The 23,487-nt window shown below is 46.4% G+C and overlaps 1 protein-coding gene across 5 annotated transcripts in view; it reads right to left on the bottom strand.

Moving 5' to 3' along the window:
- Nucleotides 1–23,487, bottom strand: part of RGS14 (regulator of G protein signaling 14) — a 507,547-nt gene that overhangs the window by 293,405 nt on the left and 190,655 nt on the right. For all 5 annotated transcript variants that reach the window (XM_069651538.1, XM_069651536.1, XM_069651533.1 and 2 more), the window contains one exon: nt 2,696–2,717. In XM_069651538.1, the coding sequence (XP_069507639.1) occupies nt 2,696–2,717 (22 nt within the window). The remainder of the gene's footprint in view (nt 1–2,695; nt 2,718–23,487) is intronic.

The following is a 23,487-nucleotide window of genomic DNA, read 5'->3' on the forward strand; positions in this document are numbered from 1 at the left end:
CCGCTGAAAGGAGCACAGAGCAGATTACACCACCGAGCCCCCAGCTTCCCTCGGTGAAGCTAAGGGCTCGTTATAGCCTGGTCAGGGCTGAGGCAGGCTGGGTCCTGCAATCCGGCCAGACATCTGATGCCGGATCTCAGACCCGGCAAGAGCCGGCCCATTGACCAGCACTGGACACGGCACTATTATTGTATCGCTGCTTGTTTACGCACATGAATAGCACGGCGTTAGCCGTTGTTGTTAGAGATTTTGCACTAGAATGCACAGAGCCTCATTACAAATACGACAGTGCAAGTATAAACAGCGCTAACGTGGCAGTAATTCCGTTATCGCCGCATTAGCACACCGCTGTACTATAACTTTGATGGCAAGGTGGAGGATTTACCTCTAGTAAAAGCTTGAGGTAAATCCTCCACCTGACCGCCAGAAATTGGCAAAGTCAGCAGAATTATCACCAGCGTTGATTCTGCTGAAATCCCCATGGAGTCCTATGGACCCCAAAAATGGGGATTAACATTGCCCTACCACCACGTGTAATCCTGCAGTAAGTCCCCAGGACCAAGTGGCAGTAACGGTAATTGAGTTTGGTGGTAATTTGACAGATTCACCACAGAATCACCACCAAACTCCTAATAAGGCCCATATATTAAATATTGGCTCCAAGGTTAATGGTCATTGCATGGTTTGGCAAAGACCAATACAGCGGAACAGGACTCTGGACGTAATAATATTTTTAGTCATAGTATGGCAGGGGTTCGAAACCGAGGGGAGCTGGGAGCTATTTAGCTCCTGCTTGCAGTCTAGAAGAGCCTGGTTACCTTGAAACCAACAGCTACCGGGAGTTACTTTTGGCTCTGCAGGCCAACTGATGTCAAACAAACACACCTATGTGCCTTTTAACTCTGGGAATTTGGGAAAACCAATAAATAAGCAGTAGGACACATCTATATGCTATTTAAAGAACAAGGGGTCTATGTTGAATTTAGATTTGCGGAACGCTATTTTCTTGCCAGCGTTGCCACAGCGGTAGCTCCTGCTCACCGGTTAATGCCGGATACTGAGGAGCGGCTTTTAGCTGCTGCTTATCCAATCTTATTTTCGACCCCTGTAGGGTTGCATCACATTTCTTGTAAAATGCAATGAACAACCTGTGCAGTTGGAGGGCTTTGTTGATTTTTTTGTTTCGTAAAAGCAGTAAACACCTTTGCCCTTGGTAATGTCAACTTTCGGGGAGGTTAGGGGGGGAAAGGGGGAGTTACAGCTTTTGTTGCCCCAATACTCATTTAATTCCCAGGGCCTTTAAATACACGTGTCTACTCGGTTTGCTTTTTACATCTTCCTATACTGCGGATGGATTCATTGAATACTCCTAAATCCCTTGTATGGATTATTCCCAAGGAGGTCATTGACCACTTGAATGTATGACCCTTTATGTGTAGGATAGTGCTTTCCCTTGTAGACTGCCCCCTGGCCTGCTCCATCTTTCACTAGAGTGGCTTCTCCCTGGTCTATAAGTACGGTGTTTAGTTGGTGTCCAGCCGAGATAAGCCACATCCAGGCTCTCTGGGTGGGGGACCTTTGTGTTTGTTTCTAGCACTGATTTCTTGATGTCGTTTGTTCTGGGTTCGATTTATTGTCTTTTTAAAGTTTGAATGCTACCACATAAAGTGGTCAATCGTTCTCGTCTCTATGGCACCCCACAGTACCTTCCTAAAGACTTTGCTGGCATTATCATGACCCCAATAGTCGTAGATCCGTTTTCCATTTCCTGCTCAGTAGCTCTGTCTCTGGGAACCTAATCTCCATTTGCTCGGACTTCACTCTACAGTCCAGTCTGTGTCCTGCCCCAGGCATGGGCTGGAATGGACATCTGGCACATGTTGGACTGTTCCCCCTCATATCTGGACAGGGTTGACCTATGAGCGTGAGAGCAGATCCAAAAATCGTTCACTCCTGGATGGTCCCATTTTCAAAACATGTATACCATTTGTGATGGAAGCCAAAGACTGTACAGACTAAATGTACATTTTCAAATCAAAATGAGCATTTGGGAGCAGTAATGCCTGTGGCAAGCATTTGGAGTGCTTGCCTGGAGCAGTAAGGATGAGTTCTGCGCCTTTGCGAGTCTAGTATCAGGATATCGCATGGTCTGTGGTACTTTGTAGGCTGTGGTTCAGAGACATTGTAGCTGCATCTTTGATGTTCACTGAAGCCAGCACAAGTCCGAGTGGCGCCATGTGTATTGTGGACCCCTGTAGCACCCCACGTTGGATTCCGATTGGTTGTGCAGCCGCCTGTTGACCTGAATTGGTGCTGAAGGAATATTATGGACTGTAAAAGGGAGCATTTGGAGGCTTTAGCTACTAAGAAGTATTGAGTGGTCTAATGGCGTCACATGGTTAGTCAAGCACCGCCTTAAAGTCAATTTCAGCAAATCCCCAACTGACACTTGAAAGCACCGTACTGCTGCAGCGGAGTCGGTCACATTTCAGGCAGCACCTGAAGCACTCAGCTGAGGGTGGATGCATGCATCTATGTAGCCCCTATATAGATCAGAGATAAATCACAATGGCAGCAACACAAAAAAGGACACACCGTCCATACACATGGCTTCCCACAATAAGCCCGCCATTCCCCACAACCCTCCACAAACAGGCATGGTCAAGATGTCTTGAATGGCGTGTTAAAGACTCACCTCCATCGGATGCTGCCAGCTTCTGAAAGAGAAATGGAAACAGGAGTAAGTCTTCTGGAACATTCAGTGCAGAAGAACCCCTTCCCCGCCCCATCTTTACATGGCCCCAAGATAGCCCATAAGAAAAGTCATCCTCGGACTACAGGCCACACTACAATGACTCCTCGCATTGGCAGAACCAGGTCACCCCTGAGCCCACTCCTGTACAGGCACCCAAATACATCTGTGATGGCCCCTGCTAAACTCTAGCATCTGGCATCGAGGGTGACCAGAGGGCCAGTCCCCACCACTGGCTAAAGATGCGAGACCAGGGCGAGACCAGGGCGAGGGGTCGGGAGGATCCCCTGGTCTACTCCACAGCACGTGGATGGCCAGCACAGGGGCTTGTCCATTAGCCCTGCTGCCCCTTTAAGAGTGACACTTGGACGTATGTATTCCAATCCTACCGTGTCAAGCCATGGCATTACCAACAACTGGCAGACTTTGGAAATCCTACCGTAAAAATAATAGCAATGGGCATTCACAGCATATAGTCCAAGCAGTCAAGCAAGCATGAAGAAGAGCCAAGCACTGCCAGCTCTACACCCCGCTCCCGCTGCGGAAGCGAATGCGAGGGAATCCAGAAATCAAGATGGCAGACCAGCCTGATGTTGGGTTGGTCTGTGAGGGACGCAAAAGCAAGGGAGTCCATCCTACACACCTGAATAAAAGTACCTGCTTGCCAACCACCAGGTCCCAGAGGGAACGGATTGTGCTGCCCAGGTGCAACGTGTGATTTTAAACCTGGTCCTAGGAGGAGGGGACAGAGAAGCCTATACACCTGGCGCTAGAAGGTTTAGTGGCGGGTAGTTGGAATAGTAGAACAGCGAGCAGTGACGAGGTGAGGGAGTCCAAAGCGCAGAAGGAATTGGGGGTGCAGGAAGGGGTGAAGGTGCAGAATGAGTGGAAGGAGCAAGAGGAGCTGCAGTGCGGAGGGAGTTGGGGGTGCAAAAGGAGCGGAATGTGCCTACAATTGAATTTGGTTAAGGTCAAGGAGCAGGAAGAGGGTGCAGTGGATGTGTAGGCCATTCCCTGTGCTTAGAAAGAGTCCATGAAGTACCCTCCAAGCAGATTAATCAGCAAAAGAATGCGCACTAGCCCCTCTGCAACCCTATTGCAGCAGACCATAAGACCATCCAGGGACGCCTCAATCCCCCGTCCCCCACCATGTAAACATAAGCTATTACTGAAGAGGCATCTATGTAGCAGGCCCCAAGACCGCTCCCGTGAGACCTCTCTACCACAGATCCCAAGCCACCTCTTTGTAGGCCCTTCTGGCGGAACCTCAGAAGTCCCCTCAACCCCCATCCAAGCCCCCCTTTTCACACCTCTCCAGCAGACAGTAAGGGAGCCCCTACGATTCAGCACACCCCATGCTGTTCTCTGAGAGACTCCAGTTAGCAGCACATCCAAAAAAAGCCCGCAGGGCACCCCTCTGCAAAAGACTCCAAGATGGCCACTGCAGTGAGGAGTCTCCATGGGAACTGCAAAGCAGCCACAGAGTGAATACGCTGCAGCAGACCCCTCCTTTAATACCCCCGTCCCCCAAGTCACCCCTGAGAAATTCCACTAAGGGATGTGAAGGGAGTCCAGATCAGGACTAGGCTCAATGAGTGTCACTCTCAAGAGTGTCAATTTGGCTGAAAGCTCTGTCCTTCTGCACAGCCCGCAAGGCTGTGTCCTGCCATACTGCCAAGAAAGCCACCAGTACAGGCAATTGGGCAGTCACTTTACACCATCTTGCTTCCTTCAGAGCCCAGTAGTAGGGCAAATCAAGAGCCCTTTCCGGGATAATATTAATGGGAACATATCGTTTTTACAAAAAGAACAAGTTTTTAATACCGTTAATATTTTATCTTCTGCCTTTTTTCTGTGAATAAAATAATCACCCATCTTATTTTAAACATTTTGAAGCCCCCTTTCTTGCTATGGTTGTCCTCCATTTTATGAGATGCTTCCAAGCCCTTCAAGAGGGAGTGACATCAGAGGAGGAAGTGCAGTCTGTGATCCATTATAGTAACAAAGAGGTAAAGTAACAACTTGCATTTCTTTGAATTTACACCAGCATGGTTACTTCCCTACTAACTGCGCCCAGTCAATAGTAGCAGTAACAGAGGTAGTAGTGTTTCTATTAGTAGTAATAGTACTACTACGAGCTGTAGTACCACTACTTGCAATAGTAATAATACCACCAGTAGGAGTAATGTTACTGCTACCACCAGTAGTAGTATATCTAGTAACAATAGCATTAGAACAGTACTACTCCCACTAGTAGTACTACGTACAACTACTAAAAGCAGCACCATCACCAACAGAAGTAGTAGCAGTATCACTATAAGCAGCAATAGTAGCACTGCTACCAACAGCATTAGTACTACTACACCTAGCAGTACTAACACTGCTGACCACATTAGCACTATGCTAATAGTAGTAGCACTACTACCAGTAGCAGTACTATGACAACCATACTACTATTAATATGAGAGTAGTACTGTTTGTACTAACACCAGAAGAACTAGTGTTCCTACCAATAATAGTTTGGGTAACAGTATTACCGGTAGTAGTAGTGCTACTTCTGCTGGTGATAATAGTACTTCTGCTGCCACTACTTGTAGTAGCAGTAGTAATACTGGCGCTGGTAGTAATCCTACTACTGGAAGTAATAGTACTACTACTACTGTCAGTTGTGTTAATGGTATTATCACTACTACTACAGGTAACAATATTATTAGGCGCACTTGTAACACTTTTGTTATTAAAAAAGAATACTTCTTGTAGTAGTGCCACTACACCGGGTATGGCAGTAGTACTATTATTACTTATTACACTACCACTTTTCATTCTGGCTCTGGCACTACTACTCCTACGCTTGTTGGGTGGCATTCGTAGGTAAGTAAATGTGCTGCTGTGAAAGTAAAATAAAATGCAACCTTTTACTTCACCCCTTTTCTGCAGAGACAATGAAAGCACAGACGGCACTTCCTCTCCTCCTCTGATGTCACTTCCTCTTTAAGGTGTTGAAGAAGCTCACAATACGGGGGACTTCCATGGAAAGAAAAATTTACAAAAACGTTGAACAGAAGATACATGTGAAAGGTTTATTTTTGTACAAACTGTATGTTGGATCTCCAAATGTTGTCTTTCAGTAACTTCGGTGCAGCCTAGTCACGGCTCCACATTTGGAGCATTTCTATGTGTGAGAAAGCAAGCTCCCCTACATCCCCTTTCTTGAATCAGACCCCATGCCGAGACAAAGACAAAGACTGATATGCAAATGGATATTTCCCATCTGTGAAAGGTACAGTGAGCAAATAGCGATGGCTGCAAACTCTCATCTCAGAACAGGTTATCATGCCATGTTCTTTCTAGAGAGGAGCTCCTGCTACCTTTTTTGAAATATGTGCAAGGAACTTGGGGTTGATCACCCTGATTTACCTGGGGGAAACCAGATGTGGACTCCCTGCTCACTGTGCTCAGAGATGCACAGCTTCACCTCACTGATGAGGCCCAACAAGGCTGAAACACGTGTATGGGGTTGCTGTTGGTACTCTTGGTCAGAGAGGAATTGCCGTAGCATTTCCGTGCTGGACTGCCCATGTGGGTGGGACAAAGACTGATATGCAAATGGATATTTCCCCATCTATGAAAGGTACAGTGAGCAAAAAGCGTGTGCTGCAAACTCATCTCAGAACAGGTTATCATGGCATTTTATTTCCGGTTGAGGAGCGCCTGCTACCTCTTTTGAACTACCTCATACTTCCAGTCTTTCCTCACCCTCTGCAGCTAGAAATGTCCTGTGGTGGTAAATGGCAGAACAGAAAAGCACAGTACATTAAACAGGTATACAATTGTGTAGCCCATGGCCCAAAGGTATCAGGTAATGTTATCCCCACCAATAATATCGCCATATATATGGTCGTCGGGAACGGCCATAGGTGATCTTAGTGGGGATAATATTTGGGTAAATGGGAGCGGGGGTGTTCAATGGAATATCGCAGCAAAAATATGGCAGCATTCTTGTATGGCGATATTTTTGCAGGGATATTAACACATGGAACTGGCCCAAATACGGCCTGGATAGACAGACATACATGTGTGTTCCCTAAGGGAATATAGAAATAAAGACAGTGCAATGTTTGTGTTTATCGTGCTTGGTGGACCTACCTGGACTGATCCATCCAGGTGATAATCGGGATGGAGGGAATGTTGGAGAAAAGAGAAAAAACAAACTCCCCCTCCCCAAGAACGGACTGGGCAACGGAGAACTGGATTCCAAAGAGGACCGTTGGGAAGGAGAAAGAGAAAGGTGGCAGAAAAAGAAAATTGCAACCTGGGCACCTCAGCTTCCTTAGCGTGGGCCCAGGCTGCATCCTGCAGCCAGAGGGACAAAATAGTACTCCGTCCAGGTGAAATAGTAGGCCGCATGGCATGAACGAAGGAACGTGGCCATGTTGCTTGTCGGCCCACCAAGGGGCCAGTCGAGGCGGGCCCTGAAAAGGCAAGCCGTCCCAAAACACGTCTGCCCAGTGGCCCTGGAGACAGAGGCAGTCTGCCCTGCCAGACGGAAGTACTGGATAGCTACAGCAACAAGCCGACCAGAGCATGGCGAGTATGGGGTGTGCTCCGGCATCACTCCAATGCAGAGGGGGGCCAAAGATCACAAGGTGTGCCAAAGGGCTGCAGCAGTGATTGTGGGTGCTCCCCAAGGGCAAGGGGCCACCCGGCAGTTAACATCGGGCCGCAGAAGCGAAAGTGAGTGTGGCGGGCCCCCACCCAGGCATGCCGAATGACTGTGTGGTGGCCGCCGGGCTGTGCGTATTGAAGTGGTGTCGTGGGGTGAAGGAGGCACCACCTACAAAAGTGACTGGGGAGAGGCACCATTTCCCAGCCTGGGGCAGACGCCCCTTTACCATAGACAGCACCATCAAAGGTACTGAATGCGAGTGGCTGACTGCAGCAGTCCACCCTGTGTAAATAAATGTGTTAGGTTTGTTGTTGTGTATATGTAATTGTACAGCAAGTGCATGTTTAAAGTAATAAGAATGCATAGTGCATGTTAAGTTGATTTATACTGCGCACTGTTACCATTTGCATGGTCTCTAGGAGGTGCTCAAGTGGCTCTGTAAGAAAGAGTTGGGTAGGTTAATGATAGCATAGGAGAGACTGGTTGTGCTCTTCTGCTGGTTCTTGTAGAACCAGGAGAAGCTGGTGTCTGTGAGCGTTAGCTTTCCGAGTGTGTTTGGATTGTGCACACTCTGGTTATTGTGTGCGGAGAGGCAATGTCCAGTGCCTGCGTTGTTTGCGGCAGTTTGTTCTTATGACGGATGTGCGAGTTGTGCGTTTTGCGTCAGCTACGGCTGGCCCATTAGTTCGCGTGGGGTATGCTGGAGAGGAGCGAAGAGCAGGGATGGTTAGTGGCGAATGCAGTTTATGTGGTTGTTCTATTGTTGGTTCCAGGATCCGTAATGTCACTATTGTCTCCACCCCGCAGTGATATTCTGGGAGGAGCCCATTTTTAGCTAATCACAGTTGAATAGCCAGGTTTTCAGTCATTTTCTGAAAGTGAGGTGGTCTTCAGCAGTTCTTATCTCCTTCGGGAATGAGCTCCATGGATTGGCTATTAGACAGAAGAATGTGGTTTGTGATGAATCCGATGGACTCATCACTGATTCCCCGGAGGTAACATCCTCCCATGTGGCCAGGGGACAGCAACCGCTACCTGATCCTGACCCTCGGGGTGGTTATATGAGGATCACATGGGAGGGGGCAACTACCCAGGAGAGGGGATGATTCCATTGGATGAGACGCAGTAATCTTCCTTTGTCCCTGACAGACCCTATGATACCCAAGTTCTGTTGTCACCCCACAGATTCCTCCTATTGTAAAAAACAGAAACCCTTCTCTGTCACGCTAGACAAAACCCCATGTATAGCTCAAACACTCACAACACACGTAAAGCATCTTCTGTTTCTGGCATTCATTTATGTAGAGTTTTGGAACATCATGTTGGAAAACCCATTGTATCTATGCACTTCAGCTCCCATAAACCTCAAGTACTGAGACGAAGAAGAGGAGGGCAGAGTTAATGCAAACTAAGCAAAGTTCGAAGATGAACGTGCAGACTAGTTGTTTCATTCAAAGTAAATTGGCCAGAACATTTAAAAATGGCAACCGCAGTATTCAACGAGACAGTACGGGCGAGAACTGTGGAAGGGAAGACGGGCCCATTCATGGGGCAGCACACGAACACAAGTTACTGACCCCGGTGTTGCGTGAAGGAAGGAGAGGTGCAGCAGGCATACCTGAAGGACTGTGGGAGCACCGAGAAGCACAATGGAGCTCCTGGTGCGGTCGTAGCAGGAAACCGTGTTCTCCGGTCCAGGGGCCACCGAGCAAAGCCGGTGTGTAACCGCAGAGCTGCAGAGAAGGCTGAAAAGACATCTGCATTGTGTGAGAAGCCAATCCAGGGAGGAAGCTTCACTACAGAGGCACACCACAAATTGGAGATGCCACAAACTACCAGTGAGTGGGTCCAGAGCCATTCGGGACCCCAAGGCGTAGCGACAAAGAGGCAATCAAGTGAATGAATCATGTAAGATTGATATTTTGAACAATGCTCAAAGGCAATTTAAATGCAGAAAAATGTTAATGTTAAATCCATATTTCCAAGAAAGAAGATTTGAGTACAGGCCTACAAAAGTGTGGCAACAAAGCCTGAACAAATATATATGCATGCAATGTCAATGTGGGGTGGATGTGATGAATCCTGCAGAGTCATCACTGATCCCCTGCCTAAAGACTCCTCCCATGTGGCCAGAAGAAGGCAGCCGCTACCCGATCCTGACCCTGGGGGTCGTATCACGAGTAAGGATCACATGGGAGCAGACGGCTGTCTGGGGTAAATCCTGACTGTTAGGTGAGATGCGGTATTCATCCACTTAAGAGTGTGAGATTCCCGAATGCCTAAAAATCTAATGGCATGCTGTCACTGTGTGGTTCCCTCTCCCAGAACTACCCAAAGAACAGAACATGGAGGCCCTTTTTGCAAACATGGAAATGGTATAATGAGGGATCAGGAAGCGAATATCACAACTTCTAGCCGTTATGATTCTGCCTTATATCAAGGTCCTAAACCCCAGGGTAAAATGACTCCATTAACAATCTCCCTAAGTCCGAACACTCTTGTTACCCAAGCAGATTGGTTTAACTAATAATAAAACAAACAAGAACATTATGCACTTCAAGTCCCATAATGCCCATTGCACTGAGACTCAAGAGTTAATGAAGTGTTATGAGCGGTCTAGTTGTTTGAATAGAAAGCACCTGAGCGGGACCTTTAAAAAACAAGGACTTTCTGGTGCAAGAGCAGCAGCAGGAGGAAGCTGAAGTTGATGGTGTAGTTGTGGTGGCAGCAGGACCCTGTGCAGGAGCTGTAGTAGATGTCAGGGAGATGTGGCCATGCTGACAGCATGCAGCGGGAAGCAGTACTGAAGCAAGCCATGTCGTCAGAGAGGAGCTCCCAACATACCATGAACTGCTCCGGTACTCAATTTACACGGGAGAGTGGACAGAACTGTGAGGGCTTTACTGAAGGTCGGCACGCAGGTGGCAGACCAAACAGAGCTGGTAGAGGCAAAATAAGCCCCAAAGAGATCTGCAGAAACACCATGCCAAGGTATACCTGTGAGTTGGCCTGCAGCAGGTAACCCCGGGGCACCCCGAAGGAGACTACAAGGTGAGAATGCTTATTTTGAACAGCAAAAATTTAATTTATGCGGGCGCAACTCTCCAAATGATGGATTCCAAATAGGGGAGTATTGTAGCCCGCATTGCCAAAGCCAGAGAAAAGTGAGAATACAGCAAACTGGGCGCAACTCTCCTAACCAGGGTTGTCAATTAGGAAGACTATTGTAACCCACATTGTCAAGTCAGCAGAAGAGTGATACAAAGAAAAACTGGACACAACTCTCCCAGAAAGAGATGTCAATTGGGACATAATTGTAACCCGCATTGCCAGCATCCAAGAAGTTGCACAACCGGAAAACAAAGGCTGCAAGAGCAAAGCCCTCCTTGTATGAGAAACCAAGGCGGAGAGAATCGTAACCTGCATTGCCTAAAGCCAACAGACAAGCAAGAGAACAATTATCCTTTTGTGGAATATCAATTTGGAAAGAGATGCAACACATTTTGTTAAGAGTCAAAAGACCATCAAGGGAAGCAGTTGTTGGTTCAAATCTCCTCATTCATGATTCTAGTGTGGACAGTTGGAACAGGTATTACCACAGAGTACACATTGTAGTAGTACGAGTTTAATCCTGGCAGGCGAGTTAACCGGGAAAGGGACCAATCGTAGTTAGTCCTGGCAGGCAAACATACCAGGAAGATGATTTAAAGTACTATGGTTGTGGTAAAAGGTTGTGGTTAAGTGTTAATTCCATCCCCTTGTCTTGTTGAACTCCAACTCTGGCATTTCAGAAAGTAATTGTTGAACCATCCTGACTAAAGTGTTTCTTTTGAATTATGATGTGCTAGCAAGTGCTTGGCCTTTTGAGAAAAGAACATTTGCATTTGATTTATGGATTTATGTCTGCAGGAAAAGATATTTGTTTTACCAAGCAGTGGGCGTTTGCAGGAGAGGACTTGTTTTATCAAGCAGAAGGTTGTGGAAAAATGTACAATTGCTTTGATTTGTAAGCAAGCCTTTGGAAGAGAGATATTCACTTCACCAAGTGAAAGGATATATTGAATGGAAAATACTGTGTGTGATACACAGAATGCAGCTTTGTTATTACTCAGAACCTTCTTGAAACTGAACTTTGGTCCAGATATTCCTGAATTGATCCAGTGGAAGGGAATCCAACCCTGGTCACAAGGACGACTGCTTAAGCATTTTGAGTTTGACTTGATATGTTATTTTGTGGAATTAAAAGACAGCCAAACACACCTTGTATAATTGTGTTGTGTATATTACTGTGAGGGTCAGATACATTTTGGACACTAGATCGTTTTTTTCTTTACCCTTAGTTTGTTAGGCGGGGACATCCTTGTTAGTTTAGGGAAAGACAGGCATTTTTCTCATCCCTGGCAACGTGTAAGAAAACTATACTTGTGTGTACATCTCGCGTTTCTGACCCCTCACAGAGAGATGAAATAAGTGTTATCCTAACTACAAAGTAGATGCTGATGTGCTATATTGAAAATAACAAGTGAAACCAATAAGAAGTCCTGGTAAAGAAAAGGCACAAGGCAGTTAACACTTGGGGAAAGCTACCTGGCAGGAGAGTACACCAAGGGATCTGTAATACCCCAGAGGAAGGAGGATTCCTGGCAGGGGAGAATACCAGGTAATCAACTGGAGTTGTGAAGATACTTTTACATTGTGGCAGGAAATCTGGCAGAGAAGTATTCCAGGGGATCTAAGAAGGACATAAAGAGAAGTATGTGCAGTCAAATACACCACGCATATAAAACCGTATAAAAAAACTTTAAATTTAGGGACGATACTTGGCAGGGAAGTATACCAGGGAATCTGAAGAGCCCCTGAAAGAATTCCTGGTAAAGCAGTGCACCAGGTAATCCACCAAAGATGAAATGTATACAAGAAGTCCTGGAAACCAAAGCTACCAGGCATTTTGAGAACTTTGGGAGGATACCTGGCAGAGGAGTAAACCAGGGGATCTGAAAAACCCATAAGAGGATTCCTAGTGGAGGAGTACACCAGGAAACCCATCAGACTTGTAAAGAAAAGGTTTAACAGTGATATAAAATACCCGGCAAGGAAGTGAACCAAGACACCTGGAAAGTATCTGAAAGAAGTTCTAATATGTAAATGCATCAGCCAACCCTTTAAGTCTATAGAACAATAAACTCATGGATCCAATATAAAGATATGGTTGTTCAAGAGATACACTTTCTGCCGCTACAAAGACGTTTTTGGATGTTACGGAAAATATTATGGGATTAAGAACTTTCTGAATCCAGGGTAAAATCATTAAGGAATTGTTGGATAGAAAGACGCTCGTGTGCCCTCAAGAAACTGTTTGAAAGAGACAGCCATCCCACCTAAAAATCCAGGGGGAGGGAACCATCCTCTGGTTTCAAGGATTTCTCCTTGGGAAACATTAATTGGATTGATCTTTGGGTTTGGATTATGAACACTTTTTTCCACTAAACATATGTCAGAGATATTTCCTTCACTCTCACTTGTTTGTTTCTACTGTGAAAGTCAATTTAGAATGTTTTGGACACAAGGACCAGATCTAAGTTACTGACTACTTGACACAGACTGATTCATAGTTTTAGTTGTTTAAGTAGGGAACCTCCTTGCTTAGGACAGGGCTAGAGAGGCGTTTTCCAACCCATTTTCTGTTAAATAAAATGTCTTGCAATGCAAATTCTACAACTTTGTGTCCGCCTCTCATTTCTGACCCCTCACAAGTTCCTCCGAATTTCCTTTTTTCGTAATGTTTTGTTTCAATTTGGAGGTCGTTACTTGATCTTAGGTTTCTCCCTTTTTGGTAGCGGTTGATTTTGGCTTAGAGGAATTTGGCTCGTTGTCTGTATAGTGATTTCTGGGCAGTGCAGAGGGCTTTGAAGTTAATGCGTTTTTTTCACTGGGAGCCAGTGTAGGCTTCTTGAGGCTGGTGTGATGTGGTCTCTTCCATTTAGTCTCAGGAGTATCCTTGCTGCAATATTTTGGATGCGTTTGAGTTTTTTCAGTGAGCCGTTCTGGCATTCCAACGTAGAGGCTGTTCGCGTAGTCGTTTCTTCATAATGCTAAGGAGATGATTGTGAGGGTTCCCTGTGGGAAGGAGAGGTAGGGGAGGATCCCTCTAATTAGTCGCAGATAGTCGAAGAATTTCTTTGCTATTGCATTGACCTGTGGCTCTAGAGAGTCTGTTGTCCATAAGTATTCCCAGGTTTTTTGCTTCCGGTTTGGTTCCCATGCCTGGTTGACCAGTTCAGTTGTGTGTCTGTTACGTTATCCTCTGGGGAGAGGAGAATCATCGTTTCGGTTTTGGTCAGGTTTAGTTTAGTTTAGTTTATTTATAATGCGCCGAAAAGCCCAAGGGTAACAAGGCGCAGCAGTTACAAGAATTTGCAAGACTTAGTTACAGACAGTAATATATATACAAGTATGAGCACAGTAATAATAGCAATAAGCAGTGAATATAAACATATGTACAGTTAGCAGTTGTGTATCCGGAGTGACCGAGTGAGGTGGGGGCCAAGAGGTCCTAGATGATGGCTGTCTTCAACCAAGACTTCAACTTTGAGCGAAAGTTTTGGTAGGGTAGGTCCATTCTAAGAGTGGGTGGTAGGGAGTTCCATAGCTTGGCCGCTTTCACTGGGAAGCTATTGCCACCTATAGTTGAGCGTTTGTAAGAAGGGACGGACAGGCAGTCTCTGTATGCTATCCTCGTCGGTCTCATGGATGTTAGTCTGTGAAATCTGTTGATCAGATAGGTAGGGGCTGCATTGTTAAGGGACTTATGGGTTAGTGAGGCAGTTTTTAAGGAGATTTTGTCTAAAATGGGGATCCAGTTTTGTTGTTTGCTATATGTTGTAATGTGGTCTTTTCTTGGGATGCCCAAGGCCGCTCTAAGTGCGTTGTTCTGGAGAGTTTGTAGCTTGCCAGTGACGGCTTTAGATGACCCAAGATAGAGGGCGTTACAGTAATCCAAGCGGGAGAGTATAAGGGCTCTGGCCAGGGTCAGACAACTATTCTCGGATAAAAAAAGGTTTGGCTGTCCGGATCAGTTTGCAAGTATAGGACGTGGAGGAGGCTAGTGAGTTCACTTGCCTGCTAAAATTGAAATTAGAATCCAAGTAAAAGCCCAGTGTTTTGACTTCGTGTCCAACCCTGATGGTATTACCATCAATTATAAATGATGAGTATGCCGGGCTCAGATTCTTTAGGCTAGCTTTGGTACCCAGTGTGATGAGTTCCGTTTTATCATCATTCAGGCATAGACCGTGAGTGGCCATCCATGCCTGGATGATGATGTAGACCCTATTCACCAAGGCCAAATCCTTTGCATAATCTCCAGAAAGCGGAAGGAGGATCTGGGTATCATCTGCATAGTTAATGTAGGTGATACCGAGATGATCCAGATCATCGAAAAGGGGCTTGGTGAATATGTTGTACAGTGTCGGGGAGACACAGGAACCCTGAGGCACACCGCAGGTGATGGGTATAGGGTCTGCCGCGTCTGTCGGCGAGAAAACCCTCATGGTTCTGCCATCAAGGAAGGATCTAATCCAAGTAATAGCCTCGGGGGAAAAATGGGCAGCCGAGTGGAGGTGGGTGCAGAGGACAGCGTGGTCGACCAAGTCGAATGCTGCGGATAGGTCAAGGAGGAGGAGTAAAGCTGCTTGACCATTGTCTTTGAGCAGATCAATCTGTGTTTTAAGGTCGATGAGAGCTGTTTCGGTCCCATGTTGGGGTCGGAAGCCTGATTGTCTGGCTCCTAGCAAGTGGTGATCCTCCAGGTGCTTCTGTATTTGTACATAGGCAACCTTATCCAGAATTTTCAGAAGAAATGGTACCGTTGTTATAGGCCTATAGTTAGTCGGTATTGCTGGGTCAAGGGTATTTTTTTTTAGTAGGGGTAGTACCCAGGATTGTTTTAAATTAGTTGGGATGGAGCCGGTGGAGAAGGAAGCATTGATTAATTTAGTGATAAATGGGGAAAGGTCACGGGCAGCATCTTTTATGAGCTGTGCTGGGCATAGGTCTCCCTGGCAATTAGAAGGCTTTAATGACATGATGATTTTTTCCACTTCAGGTATGGTCACTTTGGTGAAGTTAAATCGTATATGTTCAATTGTGGACCGCTTCTCAGGTGGCTTAGGCAGGGCAGGATTGTTCAAGGAGGCTTTTTTACAGGATATTTTATTTTGTAGCGTGGCGATTTTATTAGCTAGGGCATGTTGGATGTCGGTACACCAGTTCTTATCTTTTATACAGGTGTCTATGGGTGCTATGGGGGTTTCTACTTCTTTTAGAATCGAGAATAGTTCCTTTGTGTTTGAACTGGCTTGGGAGATGCGGGAGTCAAAGGAGGTGCGTTTAGCAAGGAGGATTTCTTTTTTGTACAGGGCCGCTAGTTTAGTGAATTTAAGTTTGTTGGCTGCTGATGGGTCTTTTTTCCAGATAGATTCGCAGTGTCTTTTTTGTTGTCTTAAATTTTTGAGGAGAGGTGTGTACCAATTGTTAAGGTGGGTTTTGGACTTGCTTGGCCTGAGTTTGAGAGGGGCAATTAAGTCCAGGGAGGAGGACATGATTTTATTATATTCCTCAACCAAGGTTTCAGGGTCCAGGTTGTCATGGAGTGCGTTCAGTGTGGGAAGTAGGTTGGGGATAAGTCTCTCCACTGTAATACTCTTTTTGTTTCTGGTAAGAGTAGGGGGTGCCCGGCAAGGTAATATAGGTGGAGGTCTATTGGTGGACAATACAAATGATACCAGGTGGTGGTCAGTCCAGGCTAAGGGTGAGATGTTAGTAACATTGGCTAGGCAATTATAGTCGGCTATCCAGTCTAGAATTCTGCCCTTGTCATGGGTTGGTTTTAGGCTTCTTTGAGTAAATCCTAATTCTGTGAGGGTGTTCAATGTGGTGATGGCGGCTTGGTCTTCAGGGTCATTAAAGCCCATATTGAAGTCTCCGAGGGTGAGCATTTGTGTGGCGTTTTTTAAATTGGTGGATAGGATAGTGTTAAGATCCTCATTGAAGGTGCCTAGAGGACCTGGGGGGCGATAGATCAAATGGACATTGAGGGTTTGATTATTTGTGATGGGGATTTTAGCTGAGAGTAGTTCGCAAGATGGGGCATTAGTGGGGGTAGCTAATCTTATTGGAAGGCTGCATTTATGAATGATGGCAACACCGCCTCCTCTGGAATTGGGTCGGTCTTGTCTCAAGATGGTGTAATTCTCTGGGATAGCTAACATCAACATAGGTCCTGCTGCCGGGTGGAGCCAGGTCTCTGATGGCAAGGAGGTCCAGATCTTCATTGATCAGTAGGTCTGCGATTTCAGTTGCGTGGGCTACTAGTGATCTAGCGTTGATTAAAGCTCCCTTAATATGGGGGCTCACTAGAGGTGCAGTAGGGGCCGACAGTTTCTGAGGGGGTTTAGTGTTTTTCTGGATGATGGGAGAGGTAAGGTCTTTAGTGGGGTAGCTCAGAGATCTTTTGGGTCTATAGTTGTCAAGGCTAGTGAAGGTGGATTTGGATCTTTTATTAGTAGGCATGGAGCGGGCGAGAGGCTCGTGAATTTTGGCTAGTCTAGCTCTGAGTTTTATGTTCCTGACTGCAGTGGGGCACGGGAGGCTGATCATAGTTGCTAGAGGAGCCTCAGTTGTTGTGGGCAGTAGATTGCTTAAGGAGCTTACATTAGGTGAGGTCGTGTACATGGTGGTAGGGGGTTGGGGTGGCGTGTTGGATAGTGTAATGGTAATTAAGAAGAATATGGGGCTGGCGAGATAGTTGCTGAGCAGGGGAGGCATACTGGTTAGTGGCAGGAGTGCGTGAGATGGACCTTAGGCACAGCACAATATTGAATGTCTGAAAGCGACCTTAAGGCACAACACAGTTTAAATGGTCTGAAGGCGACCTTAAAGGCACAACGCAATTTAAGTGGTCTGAAAGCGACCTTAAAGGCACAACACAACACAATGGTCTGAAAGCGACCTTAAGGCACAACACAACACAATGGTCTGAAAGCGACCTTAAGGCACAACACAATATTGAATGTCTAACAGTGATCTTAAGGCGCAACACAATTTAAATGGTCTGAAAGCGACCTTAGAGGCACAACACAATTTAAATGGTCTGAAAGCGACCTTAAAGGCACAACACAATTTAAATGGTCTGAAAGCGACCTTAAGGCACAACACAATTTAAATGGTCTGAAAGCGACCTTAAGGCACAACACAATTTAAATGGTCTGAAAGCGACCTTAAAGGCACAACACAATTTAAGTGGTCTGAAAGCGACCTTAAGGCACAACACAGTATTGAATGTCTAACAGTGATCTTAAGGCGCAACACAATTTTAGAATTGTCAGAGAGTGACCCTAAGGGCACAACATGCTAGTATGCAAAAGGCTATAACTGGGGTTGGGCGGCAGACGGATTGCCATGTGCATGGCCACAACTAAATTCAGAACAGTGCGGACAGCACAGGCAGCATAGTTAAACTTGTGTGCGTGTGACAGTATCTGGAATGGCCAGCCAGGCAGGCTGTGGTGTGGAGATGAGTTAGTGCAGGCGTCACAGTGGCTTACTGGTGCAGTAAACTGTATTACAAAGTTACCTTGGTGGCCAAGTGTAGGAGAAGCAGGGGTTCGGGCAGACGGCAGGGTAGGCAGGTAACAGGCCTGGAAACAGGAGATGGCCTTGGTAGCTGTGGGCCTTGGGTGAGGTGGGCCGGCTTCGCCTGCCGGCGCCCAATAGGAGGACAAGTAGGCTGGGGCAGCCAATCAGGAGGCTTGCTCGAGCCTCAATAGGCAATGCAGGAACATAGCAGGAAACGGACGGCCATTTTGAAGCTGTGCAGTGCCTCATGTGCTTCAATGGCGATTTCTTATAAAGGATAGCCAAATGGCTGTAAGCAGGCAGCGGATTTCCCTGGCTTTGTTTGGGCAATTATTCGCTTCTGCTGCTCAGGCGGATGCAGAATATTAAAATAAAAATACGGTCGATGCGGCGCCATGGAGCGGCGCTTACCAGAATTTGGCCAGTGGGCTGGAGGGCTTGTTGCAGGATGCCCGCTGCTCCTGCAGGTCGGGATCCGGTCCGGATCCGGTCCTAGGAGCTCCAGCTCCTGTGATGTGTTGCAGGGCACGAGTCCAGGCATGTGTTGCAGGGCACGAGTCCAGGCATGGAAAGTTTGAGATTGCTGGTTGTCAACCAGGTATTAATGTCAGTGAGGCATTTGTTGAGTATGTTGTTTGGTTCTTCGGTTGAGGTCATCTTGAAGAGGAGCTTGGTATCATCTGCGTAGTTGTAGGCGATCAGTCCGTGGGTTCGAATGAGTTTCATTTGGGGGGACATGTACATGTTGAAGAAGAGAGGGAAGAGTATAGAGCCTTGTGGTAGACCGCAGGAGATGCAGGTAAACAGTCAAGGAGGACAAAGGTATTTAGAGCGGAGAGTGGATAGAAAGGAGGGAAGGAATAGATAAAAGGAAATTAGATTGTGTACCCTGGAGTGGGGTATGATAGTGAAGCAGCAGCTTGCCAAAGGCCACCTGGGTTTGGGACCACCAACAGAGGACATCCTGTGGCTTCTCTGTGGATGGTGCTAGGTGTAGGTCAGGGGTCTGTTCAGTCAGCTCCACCCCTTGTGTCACCCTGTGACCCCTCTAAGGACGGGTGGGGTGACAGGGCAGAACCCTTAAACAAGAGGTCACACCAGGGGAAACTATAAAGTGATCAAACAGACCATCCAGCTCATCGCAATGTCGCAAAATGTTGCAAAAACTGACATTTTAAAGAAAAGTATGCAAAGGGCCAGGTTTTCAAAACCTTTTTTGGCATATCACATCACTTACATAAACAAAAATCCACATAGGACATTGAATGAGGGCATCTTATATGCACCCATTCAGAAGGCCTTTTTTTTTACCCCTTTCCACATTCAAAAGCACATCCAGAAATCACAAAAAGGATGCATTTTTAAATGTGCAGAAAAATAAGGTAACCCCATGCACCTGCTTGGAATAGTTGCAGTGGGCTGTGCTTTAGCTGACCAGCGTCTTTCCTGGCCCTGTCCTGCAATTTTTGTTTTGTTCTGTTTTTTTAAGTGCGACAGCAGAGGCATGGACCGCTGCTTTCTCACTTGCATTTCTATTCCTCAAACAGGACAGAAATTGGGTTTTCTTTGGATCACACTTTTATTGAACGCACAAACAAGGCAACTGGGCACTATGACCAGCAAGTAGAAGAACCAACAGCCTCCCATTAGGAAAGGAAGGTCTTTACAGCATGCCAAAACACAAGATGCTCCCTCGCAAGTTGGGACTTACTGAGAATCGACTTCCAAAGTTTGTTGGCTGCAATGGAAAAGGCACGACCACCAACACAGAAGAGCTGGATCCCCGGGATCAAGATAACAGCATTTTCTTGAGAACAAAGTACCCGAATGGCAACATACGGCCGAAATGTTTGTTGCAGGTATTCATCCTGAGTCCATAAAAAGCACTACGAACAAGGCATAGGGATTTGAACTGCACTCATTTTTCAATAGGGAGCCAGTGTAGCTGGTCAAGGACAGGCGACATATGATAGGAGAATGAGACCCGAGACACCACTCGTGTTGCAGAATTTTGGAGTATCTGAAGCTGTCAAAGATGATATGATGGTTGAGACAAGTAGAGTGAATTACAGCAGTCAACTACACTTAAAACGAGGGAAGCGACCATCGCACATGCATATGAGGGGGGACAAAAGGGAGGACTTTCCGGAGGATCTTTAATTTGAAATGCCGAGCCTGGCAGACAGCGGACACCTGTGCTTCCAAGGAGAGTGAAACATATAGTTTGACACCAAGGTCTCTCACCACTAGAGCAGGGAGAGGAAGAGAGCCAAGATAGAGAGGCCAGAAATCCGAAGTCCACAGAGAGGCAGCAGAAGAGGAACCCACCACCAAGACCTCCATCTTATCTCCATTCAGCTTAAGCAAATTATCACTCGTCAAGCCCTCAACCCCCCCGCCCCCACCATCTCCGGGCACCTCCACAGCTGGGGGACAGCCTCCATACGGTGAAGATGAATCCGAACAATAATCTGCTTATCATCAGCATACGAGTAGCACCGGAGGCCATGGGAATGGACAAGCTTGACCAAGGGCTGAATATATACATTAAAAAGTGTAGGGGACAGGACGGCGCCCTGAGGAACACCACAGGAAGGCGAAAGAGGGGAAGACTGAAAGGAGGAAAGAGACAGAGATGAAATGCGCCTAGTAAGAAAAGATTCCAGCCAGGCACCTTTAAGGTCCCGTCACAGTGAAATTAGCTGGGAACCTGGACAACATTAGTCATGGGATAGTGTTCCCAACACTAATGTATTCAAAATGGCTGGCCAGCGCATCATTTGTGCCACAGCTCAGCTGCCCGAAAATGTACGTCACCTTTGAGTATAAGGTGGCCTGCTCATTTCCAAAAATGGGGCACCTAAAAACGGTTTATAGTCATAATGTCGAAAAAAAAATGTCAACAAACAAAAATGTCGAAAAAAATAATGTCGACATCCTATACATATAATGTAAAGTCATTTTTTCGAGAAAAAAAATGTCAAAAAAAAATTTCACTTAGAACTATCAACACCTCACCCAACACCCCCCTGCCACCCCCTCACTCTCACACTCAGCACATGTTAGTTATATATTTATTTATCTATTTATACAATAAATAGAAAATTTGGAAAAAATATCGAAAAAATGTCGACATTATGGTTTGTCGACATTTTTTTCGACATTATTTTTTCGACATTTTGACTGCACACCCCTAAAAACAGCACAGCCGCTGCTCTACTTTGAGATGGTAAATTTTTTAAGGATCGGGCCCAAAATCTACATGTTAAAAAAATTATAAATTAGTCACAGTATGAGAGGGAAAGGAGAGAAGGGGGCTGGGGGAGTGCTGGGCAAGAAAGCACAGGGAGGGCAGTGGGCTAGATTTGGGGCAGTGGGCAAGAAAGCAGAGAGAGCGGAGGCCAAAAAGAAGAGTGTGAGTGGGGGCCCAGAAAACAGAGGGAGCCTTTGCCAGAAAGAGCAGTGAGCTGCAGAAAAGATGGGGCGGAAAGAGTGCCATAGAATGCGAGAAAGGCTGCAAGAAGCAGAAGTGGGAAAGAAGAACGCACTGTAAACTGCAGGTGGAACTGCAGTGTGAGTTGGGAGCATGGTTTAGAGTGGCAGAGTCTGGGGAGTGTGAGCTGTGGCTTAGCCGTGTGACAGAGCACATGAAAATGTGCATGACTGGCAAAGTGAGAGGTTTGGGTGTGTAAATTGTGATGGGGAATTGGGGTGTGCTGGTGAGTGGGTGCCAAGTGGATTGGAGAGCCTAGAAGGGGAAGATTGTCAGTGTTACAACTGATCATGATCAATAAAGTTAATATAGGCACATACATTAAAACAGAAACATAGCGCTAACACTGTTCTGTCAAGCCAGGGACATCTGGGACTCTTCCTATTAAAATTGATACAAAAGGCGCAAATTATGACAACCTGGCTCTCTTGTACTACAACTCTTTCCGGTCTTTCTTGCAAACTGCCAATCTTACAACGAGCCGTCAATAATAAAAGTGCTGCAAAAATGCTGTAATAAATACAATTTTGAGCTGCAAAATGTGCTTGTTATGCCACAAAACGTTCACATTTCATGCCGCAATATCCTGGGAGGTATGATTAGAGGTAGGAATGTAAAATGATAAAGTTTGCGCTTTTATAAATAAGAGGTTCCCCAGTGGGCTCCCTAAAAAAATCCACTACTTGTGTGTCTCATGAAGGAGCAAGGTAACTACTCCAGGCTTAGGCCATCTGCTGTTAATCAAATTAATTTGCAGGTGAAGCACCGCTCCCTATCCAGCTGGCCTGAGGGGGTCAGGTGGCTGGTTCCCGTGGCGACTGCCCTGGTCTGCACACCCTTGCCCTGGACGAAGGCCGGAAAACAGGGGCTACATGCCTCAAATGTCAGACTGCACCACCACTCCAAGATTGCACCACCACTCCAAGATTGCACTTGGAGGTTAGTTTTAGACTACACCACCACACACTTAGCCATGGTTAAGCACGCCTGCCAAAAACTACCCTTCACATCCGTGGTCGAGATTTGCACTTAATAGTAGCCCAAAAAGAGTCATGGGCGAGTTATGCAACCCAACTCCACCCAATACACAAATGCAGCCCAGGAGCCCAACTCTGCACCATCCCGCATTTCCAACCCAACACACACTGCACACAGCCACAACAAAGAGCACATCACCACTCCCCACACAGCTAAGAAGAGGTCCATAAAAATACCCCCCACGTCCCCCCACACACACTCCACACCACCCAACCCACAGCTACAACTACCGCGGAAGTACAGAACACCATCTACGTCAGAAATCCATAACCATACAGCACTTTCAACATAGCTAAAGGGAAGGAGCACAGCAAAATAAACAAGCATTGGCAATGCCAACAGTTTGGGCTTTTGTGGAGGCATGGCAATGGCATTTTCCAGGCACTGCCTAATTGATAGTAACTGCCCATCAATGGTAGTAACTGCAAAATGGTGGAAGTACCTGGGCATATAAAAGGAGTGCCTGGCAAATGCCTAACAGGTATACACAAGCCAAAACACGGGGCTTTGCCAATGCTTGTTTTAACAGGACATTTTTATTACAGCGACAGAACGTTTACAGCTCCAATTACGTCATTAACCCTCAGAAGACTGCGTTGAAAAAACACTGGCAGGCTCTCCGAGCACAACGTTTGATGGTAGGGCTTGATAAAGGTAGCTCAAAGAGATCCCAGGAGGATGTGTTTGGGGCAGGAAGTGAGTGGGAATGGCCATAGGTATTAGAATGGCCGTGGGCAATCAATGGATGGGTAAATAACCCAACACATACAAGCTGTGTGTCCTTCATTTGGTATTTCTCCCTCGCTGTTCTCGAACCTAATGTTTTTGGCCAAAGCACCACCTAATAGTCAAAACTAAACGGAGCAGACCACGGCCAACACAAATGTGATGAACCCACATCCA

The sequence above is a fragment of the Ambystoma mexicanum genome, chromosome 3p (assembly GCF_040938575.1).
Source record: "Ambystoma mexicanum isolate Mex_15411 chromosome 3p, UKY_AmexF1_1, whole genome shotgun sequence".
In the NCBI taxonomy this organism is placed as follows: domain Eukaryota; kingdom Metazoa; phylum Chordata; class Amphibia; order Caudata; family Ambystomatidae; genus Ambystoma; species Ambystoma mexicanum.